We start from the raw sequence: 11,325 nt of genomic DNA, 5'->3' as shown, positions 1-11,325 counted from the left end.
GTTTATGAGCATCCATTAGGTACCATAATACTTATATAATACCATAGTACTTTATTATATCATTAATGAAAATTGACACCGGAGAAATAAGTATGGCCTACATTTATTTCTCTCGTGTGTTTGGGTGTAATTAGTGGTTGTTTATGTGTGTGTCCATGGCACCCACGACACATGGTGTCCCTAGTGCGAGGCTATGTTGAGCGTGTGCGTTATTATTATTAGAAGTAGGATATTTTCTTCAAATTTGAAGGACCCATTACTGAGGTACCCCCATTCCAACAAAAAAGAATCATCAAAATCGGTTCACAAATGTCGGAATAAACGCGTAACATACACACAAAAAAAAGTCAAATTGATAACTTCTCCTTAGTTTTGAAGTACGTTAAAAACTTTTTCTTATACCCTATAGTTTCACCTGCTAGTCGAAAAAGGGTGATATTTGAAGACATTGTAAAGTGCCCAACCTCTATCATTCCAGGGTTAATTATAATAACCTTTTCTCAAAAAGAGAACTATGTTCAGCTGTGGTGCGTTGATAAGGGCGACAGCGCTACAGTTTTGTTGGGAGTGGTTTCATTTTTGCAAGTCATGCCAAGTAGATTTAAAATCGAGAATATTTATACAGCGTTGGAATACTGCCAAGCTGGCGATGACATGGGAATTCGTAAATGGGCGAAATGCGAGATATTTTTTAGGAAATCTATGCGTTTTCTACCAAAAACATTAAACATTTAACAATTTTTGAAGTCGCCATTTTTTCATCGTTTCGGTTGTGCAAGTTTTTACTATATATCTCACCCATGATGTAATAAGTCCATATCTGCAAAATAACAACTTTTCAGAATACAAATTTAAAGATTTTTCGAATGAAAATAGTCAATACCGGTTATTACTAATGGTATTATAAACGGTACCAATAAAATTATTTGACGGCATTTGAACGATTTCTAATATATTTTGTCTACTCCTGTACTTTAATCTAATCTTAAACAGTAATTTAATTTGTCTATAACCATTTATGATATTACCATATCATAAACGTTGATGATAATGCTTTTGGAGAGTATCGATACAATATAGTTTAACAACTTAACACAATAGGACATGAAAGAATGTTTTTGGATATAATTGCGCCTATTTTTTTTTGAAACAAACCATACGTTTTGAGCACTCTATAGGTCCCGTAGTCCCGGCAGAGTGACATTCAGAAAGAATAAAATATAATGAAATACATCCGAAAAAGTAGTTTTAGTTCCTATATGTAACTATCGGGAAAACCTAAGAACTCCAAAAGCTAACACAAGTCAAAATTCTTTCTTTTGTTTTCGGAAACTCGTTTGCAAAAACGATCAGGAAAGCTTGTTAATAAAACTGTATGCCAGACTCTATCTTGAGAGACCTGGAGACGTTTAGGGACGACACATGGTAAGAACCTCACAGTGTTTCACTGCTTCACTGACAACAAACACAAGGTCTGCTTATAGACTGACCGTTATGCAATTCGTATTTGTGGTAAGTTATGAGTACCAGCATCTTTATAGTAGGCTGTAATGATTGTCATGCACGCTGCATAGTGTTATAAAGTACGGACGCAACAGAATTAATAAGCAGAGTTCCTCTAAAGCTCTTGGAAAGTGAGACATTACAGATTACGGAGATTTGTTAAAAGCTTTGTTGAGCTGGTACATAACTCATTTAGGAACTTTGTGCAATCGACTCCATCGTAGATGACCTTGGTTGCCAGTGTACAGTTTTTAGAACGCTGCAAACCCTAGTGTGCAATGTGCTTTGCAGTATTTGCACAGTTTAGTGGATAGTAAGACAAAAGTGCAATATGATACTCATCTCCGTGTTCCTCATTGGGGAAAACAAAAAACTTCTCCTAACAAAATCTGGACAACCCTTACGGTTTTTAACAGGCTAGTAGCAGTAGAGCTCCTGTGAAAGAGAGTCTAGGGAAGTATGTACTACTCTTCTATAAATGAAATAAATCTTTTCGTACAATAAGTATTGTATTTAAACAAATATCCATCTTATCCACGTGTCAACAAAAAGAACAATGTATTTTTCAAAGCGTAATGGCAGAGACAATTTTATATTCAACAAGTACTGCCACCTTATCAATTTCTGTTGCCAAGCAATAATGAGAGTGTTACTGCGTTTCGGTTTAAAAGGATAAGGTGAAATTACAAGCGCATGGCACTTGTCAACTTATATCTCAGGCTATGTCTTTGTGACTTAAAGCTCTGAGTGGCACTGCAATTGGTATGGACAGGCGGGTCGCTTACTGCCAGGTGCATGACTTGTTGACTCGATCACTAGGTATCATAAAAAAGGCTAGGCTATAAAGAACCTCTTTACGATCAGTCCCGTCATTTGGGAGCTTAGACGCCACAGACGGACATAAATTATAGATATAGAAAAAAGGGCATAAATAGATAGAATAGGGAGACAAAGGTTTCGAAGTTATAACTCCTCTATTTATATATAATTATTTCTATTAAGTCTGCTTTTTGTGCCTACTCAAAAATTCACGTCACGAATTAAGCCGACGCTAAGCAATCCTAATTAAACAAACTAGTCGTAAATCTTAGGAATGAGTGTTCTCTATTGCATAATACAATATGACTTAAAGAACGTACATGTTGGAAGAGATGTAGGCATTGCATGTGGTTGAATGCACCAAATTTAGGATGAGATGTTTGCACTGTAACGCCTGTAGACATCTTGGTCATCTATATAAAAGATTCTATAATTATAACGGCCTTTCTCAAAACAACAAATTTTTTTGCGTGTAAGCCTTTCCTGTCCGCGAATAACATCAAACAAAACCTCAGATATTTCTTAAAATAAATAACGGACACATTCATAGCCTCGCACTAGGGAAATCCTGAATCGCGGGTGCCATGGATACGGCCACGGAAGCAGTAGTAGTAATATATGTATATATATATTTAGGGTACACTGACAATCAGCGTCGCAGCCTTTTTCCGGCGGTGACATTAGATGAGTGGATCCTATTACATACGCCACAGCCGCACACATGACATCTACTTAGTCCGCACACCTTCGTATGGAGGTAATTATATACGGAGTCGTAATAGATTACGGGTAGGTACAAGATCTCACAATTGTAAAAAAGTAAGGCAAACTTCCCGAAGTAGTGGAAATGAGATACTTATTATAGTGTTTTTGTATCTCAATCATATCTGTTAGATTTCATTTTCTTGGAAGCTATGCCAAAGAAAAGTATTTAGGGGGGAAAATGCCAAACTACTGCCCAATCTCCTGTACTATGAATACCAAAACAACCATAATCCAGAATACTCAGACCAAAATGGATGGTCTTTGACATGGGACAGTTAATACCTGTATTGTTTTTGTGAGCGCAAAATTTGTATTATAAATTACTTTTAACCTTTCCTATATGATTTAAACTAAATAAATAGTGATATAATTACGAATATCATAACTGTAAAGTATTAAATTAAGAAAAGAGTGCATAATAAGTGAAATTATTGTTAAAAACGGTGTCGTATTGGCGAACAAGTGTATTTTTTGTCATGTCATCTGTTTGGTGCATTCACGCGGATGTCGCGGTTGCGCGGTTGCCGTTCGGGTCATATTTGCGTCAGCAAGCGTATATATATATGATGATGACAATGGTGATGGAAAGGGGAAGGTGGAATTAAAACATCCAATTCCATCGCACACTTTGTGAAATATTCTGTAGAATAACGAACGATAAGCAGGTAATTTTACGGCGGTATTGAAGGTTCTGCAGCTTCACCTCTACTAAATCCAAGTTACCCATAAGCGTTTTGATACGCTTCTCAACTAAATCCAAGGTGTCAGTTGGTATTGTTTATGCTTGGTACAGTTGAAGCAACTATCCCGGTGTGAAGTAACGCCTCACCTTGGAAAGGACGTCATGCTACCTGGCTGCATTTTTAGCCATGGATTCTATGTATCTGCTGAAGATTAAATTGGACGACACGTCCATTCCATGTAGCTGGTGAGATATTACGTGGTTATTGTACATTAGAGAAAAAAATAATATTAAATTGTTATGGGTTCAACTGCGTATCATATATTTATGACAGGACAGTTGTTATTTTGTTATTTAAGTTTATATAATAAACACAGATAACTTTTGATTATAGAGACAACTTGTGTACAGTACCGGCACGCTATGATGGCTGTTTTGACAATTTACAATAGTGAGCTCAAATCTCAATTCATTATCGAAAAAATATAATCTAATGCGAGTCGCATCTATAAGTTTTCATGGGTAGCTGATTAAAAAGTTTTAATAAAACGCAAATAAAAATGGTTACTTAATATGTCGTCAATTCGAAACTGCTTGTTTTGCATAGAGCTTTAACGCGAGTTTGTCGGAGGTAGAAGTTGTGTTGGCCAGCGATCCCATAAGTGACGATCGTATTAGAGTTTATTTCGAATTTCGAAAAACAAATGCCGAGTAGTGTCGTAAAATTGTACATCTATAAATTTTATTGCACGTCACCACTGACGACAATGTACAGTAATTACCTCCTTCAACGTAGTTGTGAATTAATACGAAACTTGATGAGCGGAAAAACGTTAAAACAGTCATCATAGCGTGCCGGTACTTTCGTTTTTGCGTTTAATGCGCCATATTGTTTCTGTACTATTACGCCTCTCGTTCCGTGCGAAGCAGCGGAAGGTACAATAAACCCGGTCGAACCATATCCGGGCAGTAAAACTATATCGACAACTTCAGGAGGTTTTATTGTAGTTTGATATTTAGTCAATCCTTTTATTGCCAGATTAACAATAATGTGCGTGTTCACTGTTGAACACTGAGTATCTATCTTATCACCTGCTTTATTAACCATTTGTTTGGCAATTAGATTCAGTCGGCGGCATACAGCAAAACGATTTCCCGACAGCGAATCCCAGGTGAGGCGGCTTTATTTGATTTCCTACATACGTTACTTTAAAAAAAAATGGATAACTATTGTAATTGTTAAATGCTATCCTATATTCGAGAAACAAAAAAATGAATAAGGAAATTTTTTCCTTCCTTTCCAAATATAACTCAAGGTTTTTGAAAATGACCTGGCATAAACAACTCAATCATGAACCCTCTATGACATATGAAATGATTTATTTATGAACAGTTTGTCGCCTTTTTCATCAAAATAAGAAAAATATACTAATATATGTATGAATAGGCTGTATAGTAGAAATTTTGTCTACCTAAATAAAGGGAAGCAAACTTAAAAAAAAAAAACTCAGAATCCTATAAGATGGAAAAAATAAACCCAGAGGTAAAATGTTAGAAGATGGAAAAAAAATAAAGGGTGTTTAGCCGCCAAATTCACAATGTGTAATCGGAGATTGATATTTTGTTATACAGTTTTTTGAGTCAGGGAAACATAGTGATTAATACTAAAAATTATCAAGAAAAAAAAAACTAAGTAGGTATTATACATATCTGAACTTTAACATGTGGATACGAATTTACATGATTTTATTCTCTTTATCCGTTTTGCCAATCGAATGTCAATCAATGTGAAGTTCTATAACTTGACATTGACTGACATTGTTTGACGCGATGACAGATTTACAGTTTCACTGTTCACGTGAAACGGTTAAAATTAATTATATAAAATAAAAACAAATTATCTCCCTAACATTTATTTAGAACAATAAAATACTAGTATAAAAGTATCTAGTGAAAATATTTAAACGATCAACATAATAATATTTTACTTTTATTTTTAGGTCAGCTACAATGAAAGCTTTGATATTGACAGTATTGTTAGCTGCAGCTACTGCTGTCCCAGTCCCTGAGCCTAATAGCGATCCAGTTGAGGTGATCGTAAACGGTGTACCCAAGGGGCATGGCTTGGACGTGGACAACATCCTGAGGATTGATGTACAGAAGCAAATTGATGGTGAAATTGTAGCTGTTGATAATCCTTTACATCCTTTCTCGACCGCTGGAATAATCGAAGCTGCCATTGCCGCTGAAGCTAACAAGCCTGTTGTGCCAGATCCGGTTATTGTTCAACCAGAATCTGTTCCTCCTGAAATCATTCCCCAGCCTATAGTCTTACCAGAAATAGTAGGCCCCGCAATTATTCCCAAACCAGTTATTTTACCTGAACCTATTCAGCCTGAGGTTGTACCTGTAGTTCTACCCGAACCAGTTAAACCTGAGGTTGTACCAGAATCTGTAGTTCTTCCCCAACCAGTTAAGCCTGTGGTTTTACCTGAACCCGTTGTTCTGCCTCCATCTCCAGGCCCTGAAGTTGTGAGTCCAGTTGATCCTGATATTATTGTTTTGCCTGACGAATTTACACCTACGGAAGTTCTTCCAGTTCCTTCTGGAGTGATTTATAACGACGGTATAGTAGATGTCACGGTGAATGGTCCTAGTGATTACAACATCATGGGTACGTTGCAGAACTGGTTCGACGTGATAGTTAACTATCTTACCAATGGTACTCAGCAAGAATCTATCAAGCAAATCATGTAAAAAGTGAAAGATTTATACGTCTATTATGTCAAATTTCTATGTAAAAGTTTTGGTGACAACAAGACGTTTCAAATGGATAAAATCGAACTTCATGGCAACGAACACTTTGTCTTATAACTTTTCAAATTTGCAATTTCCATTAATTTCCACAAAAATCTTGTAACGTTTCAATATCGTAAATATATTAAAAAGACTTGTTTGTTTAAAAATGATTTTTATTGAATATTTAAATGGTAACCCTGTAATATTAAGACAACACATCTACTGTGAGTGTGTTAACTATACAAGAAGTGCAACTGACTTTGGCACGTTCTCGGGTTTGGCGAAACTTTGCAAGGGCCATTAGCATCTTCCAACTTGACACAATTGCTGCACTGGACAGTTTATCAATTTACATAATTTCTTGTCAAATATGGGCTTAATGCCTCTCATCCAAACATCAGCAGGAATAAATTGTATGTCCCTATATTCAAATATGTACAATGTGTAATGTTAAATAGGCACATGTGCTAACAATAATAATAATAGTTTTTTCATCACACTTGCACGTAAATAGTATGATTGCAGGCAGGCGAACTTGACTATAATGCCCCAAATAAAACCCTCGGACCTCTTTCTTCTCATTAAAGATGGTCGGTAATGAGAAGAAAAAGTCCTGAGTGTCTTTTATACGTGCAAGTGTGATGAAAAACATTGTATGTTTCACGGGCGGTAGGTACGAGAATTACGAATCTTGACTCCAAAAGGGTTTTCTAATAGGGTTTCGTTCGTAATTCCTTATTTACAGGTACTTTAGTACACAATCTATTCTACTAATTCTACTTTAATTTGTCAATTACAATTTCATAGACCGTATCGTCACTTGGTATTATAAAAAAAAATATCACAAAGGCGCTCTTTTTAGTCTATTGTCTATGGTACTGACTACTGAACTGAAAATAGCTACACAGAACTATCTATTATATTTTCTTTCTGTTTATGTCGCGGTGGTACTTAAAAATTAGACTAAATACATGGAAATAGCTCTCAGTATGCGCCGTTATCGGAAGGACGCAGTGTGTCCTAAAGGGAAGCAATACGAGCCCTGACAACAGCTATTGACCATTGACATCTTTGGTTGGGTTGTTTCTAAACATTTTTCTACAAAAATTTATAACAAAAATTGAATGACTGTGTTTTTTCTATTCCTACATAAACAATATAAAAGGAAGAAAAGATTTTCAATAGACCATCAGTCATTATTTGTTGGGTCCTAGTTGGTTGATCTTGTCGTTTTACTTATAGTTAATAAACAGTGTACTATAGTTATATATAATATGTATATATGTGTCGTCGAGTTGCGGATACCAGCTCGTTGCACCAAGTACCAAGTATGTATATATGTAATAAAACCTCCGTATGCAACATTCACTTTGCTTATAAGTGATTCTTTCTCAATTAATTAATACTGGATTTACGTCCTCGTGGACGAGTGGCTTGCACACCGGATTTTCATGGTGTCGCCACCTCTGAGATCCCAGGTTCGATACCTGGCCGAGTTAATATAGAAAAACTAACCTTCTATATGGTATATAACTTTCTATATATTTGTGGTATCGTAATTGTTTCCGATTTCCATAATACAAGTGCTTTAGTTACTTAGTTTGGAATTCACTGCCGGCAGACTTGTTCCCTGAACGTTATAACTTGCACCTTTTCAAGGCGAGAGTGAATAGGCATATTTAGGTGTGCATGCTACATCGTCGACTTCATCGTCACTTTCCATCAGGTGAGATGGAAGTCAAATGCGCACTTATTTATTTAATAAAAAAATAAATAAACAATCAGAGCAACGTATACAGTGATGTTGTCCATTTATTTCATTAATACCAGTTTATGCAATGAATTATCACGACTGTAAAAACTATTTAATGAAATGGCTGTAATTGTTAAAGTATTTTGAAACTGAATCTGCATCCGTGTAATCGACTGTTAAACAAAAATGTTTTTAGTTTTTTAATATTTTTAGTTATTTATACTGAATAAAGTTTTATGGAAATCCACACAAAGCAAACAGAAATCCGCTGGGTGTAATGCGTGTATATCGATATGTGGATGTAACCTGGAATCTGTGGTATATCTTGTTTTGTGTGAAAAAAAATTTAAACAAAAGCGACAATTTTATAAACGTAATTTTATAATGTAATTCAATCATAATTTACACATTTAGCTACTCATGGCAAAGCATGTGAGAGTTAACTAAAGATTTTAATAATTTGCAATGAAAATTGTATAATAAGGCGGAAAAAGACTAAAGAATTATGATATCGAGTAAATGAACCATCTATTAATAAAACCATTGAGCGCAAAGGGCGATAAGGTCAAGGAAAGAAGTTAAGCCCAATTTCTGCTCAAATGAGTAGTCGCCTTTTCTGAGACATAAACATATTGACCATCCGCTTATACCTACCCTGCAAGGAATTATTTTTGTTATCAGTAATGACACTCTTTATTGATTTTCATCTACTGTTTATAAATATAACTAAACATTTAGCCGCAGTAGTAAATCGTTATTAGACAGCTTTGTCGCCAAAACAATAAATTATCGAATTAGAAATATTGCTGATAATTAAAATTAATATACAAGTAACTAAAGATACTGTTAGCATTATCAATTCGGCGAAAATGTATCGTACGATTTGAACATAATTTCATTAGTATGTCCTACTGCACAAATGCATATTGTGAGTCGGAATTGGACCTATTGTCCTATTACTACTGGTTGTTCGTTCTCGACCGGAGTGCGGGATTTCGTACCCTTGGTATGATAAAAGTGTTCTCATACGTCAAAAGTGCTTTCATCACATGTATATCATAACAATGATACGAACTACATGAAACAAATGACGTACATGTGAAATTTTATAATTCTTCTGTTTAAGCACAATAAGTTATCGACCAATTTCGTTTGTAGAATCTTCAGACCTCTCTCCTGTAAAGTTGTCATTTTGCAGGTGTGTCCTTATTACACCAAGGGTGCGTTTCTTTCTTTTAGTCATTTTTCTTTTACATCGTATTTGTCTTTGTGTAGATTTCCAACTTTACAGTCAATGAGATTACACGATTAAGAAAAGTTTTTACCTAATAGGCCATTACACCGATTTTTCACTTTCCTAAAGTTTCGGAGAGCCAAATCTCTTGGTAATTTCCAGATTTTTCCTTATGATACCAAGTGACCGGACGAATAAGTCCTACGCCTGGTATCGACACGCGACCTAAGGGGCATAGCCACCGCGGCTGTCACTCTGACACATGTTAACAACTCCCATGTGCCTGTAATTTCACCAGGACCCTTATCTTTTAAAACTGGAACTCATCAGTTATCACCACGAGTTTGTTTTATTTCATTGTCGTACATATGGGGTTTGTTTTATTTTATTAAAGTCGACAACAGCTTAGGTTACATTTGAATGAATTAACACAGAACTAAGTCAATCGTAGGTATCTTGGGTATAATAAAGCAACATGAGATCATACGTCAGAAGCACTTTTATCAAATGAAAATTATGTTCGTACCTATTTGAAAATTTTATAACTCTCGATCGATTAATTTCGTGCGTAAAATCTTTAAACCTCTCTCTTGAAAATTTGTAATTTTGCAGATGTGACCTTATTGCAACAAAGGTGCAGAAATATCGAATTATACAAAAAGATGTTGTGCTCATCAAATACCGTGAGCTATACACAATTAATATACACAATATATTTAGGTTGCTGGAGTAAAAAGATTGACTATAAGCTTTGAAAACTTCATCTTTCAACATCCAGATCATCGTTTAGATCACTTGTTAAAATATGACCAAGATACTTTACTATATCTGTGACCTTCAACAGAACACTAACATAATAGGAAGAACATAATATGGTTGATTTTACCCGCCTTAAACACCATGACCTCGTTTTTCTTCGGGTTGTATTCTAACCCATGTGCCATGGCATACTCCTCACAAGTCTCAAGCATCTGCGTTAACGTACCTACTGACCGACGGGCTAAGCAGCACCATGCCATCAGCATAACTTAAGTTATTTATACAAGTGCTTACCACGTAACATCCTGCATACATGCTGCTGAGCCTGCCTATCAGCTCGTTAACAACAAAATTACGACTCAAAATTCGGAAGATTTCGCGGTATTTTTTATCCAAGCAGTCACAGATACAGCAAACGCATTAATGTGGGAAAATAATATGGCGGCACCGTCTATGCGGAAAAGGCACGGAACTAAAACCGAACGTACAACTGGCTGTTTGAGTATGTTCGTTCGCTCGAAGTAAATTAAAAAATTAGGTACTTTTTACTCCCTAGGGATTAAAGGATGCACTTTACTCCCGCTACGTAAGGCTGTATTGACGTACTTTTAGAGCATAAGAAGTGAAACAGTTTTTTTTAAATTATGTGTCAACTATCGAGTTCTTAGGTTTCTTCTTTCTTGGACCATCTTATTCTTTTAGTACTAAGATCCGATTTACTATGGAACAAGAGAATTGTGGTACTTTAGCTTTCTTAGATGTTTTAATTAAAAGAAATCCTAATAACCCTTAGGCCATACTGTATTTCGAAAGAAAACCATACAGATAGGGATCTCAATGGTAATTTCCATCACCATCCTAGCCAGTTAGCTACCGTGGCCAAATTTTTGTTTCAGAGAGCACATGGTGCATATAAAGCAAGTCCCACATTCGAATATGTTGAAGATTTCACGCCAATACCGCAGGCCCCGTGTGAAACGACCAACAGTCGAGTGAAGACCTGCCATCTTA

The 11,325-nt window shown here is 35.8% G+C and overlaps 1 protein-coding gene across 1 annotated transcript; it reads left to right on the top strand.

The window, feature by feature from the left end:
- Positions 1-4,857: 4,857 nt before the first annotated feature.
- Positions 4,858-6,735, top strand: LOC113230980 (repetitive proline-rich cell wall protein 1-like). Its single transcript, XM_026465098.1, has 2 exons — positions 4,858-4,941; positions 5,770-6,735. Exon 2 carries the CDS (start codon positions 5,780-5,782, stop codon positions 6,524-6,526), a length of 747 nt encoding a protein of 248 aa, XP_026320883.1. The 5' UTR covers positions 4,858-4,941; positions 5,770-5,779; the 3' UTR covers positions 6,527-6,735.
- Positions 6,736-11,325: the final 4,590 nt, after the last annotated feature.

Source organism: Hyposmocoma kahamanoa, unplaced genomic scaffold (assembly GCF_003589595.1).
Source record: "Hyposmocoma kahamanoa isolate Upper Pololo Valley unplaced genomic scaffold, ASM358959v1 64, whole genome shotgun sequence".
In the NCBI taxonomy this organism is placed as follows: Eukaryota; Metazoa; Arthropoda; class Insecta; order Lepidoptera; family Cosmopterigidae; genus Hyposmocoma; species Hyposmocoma kahamanoa.
The sequence above is the reverse complement of the archived record's forward strand: the minus strand, read 5'-3'. Positions and strand labels throughout refer to the sequence as shown.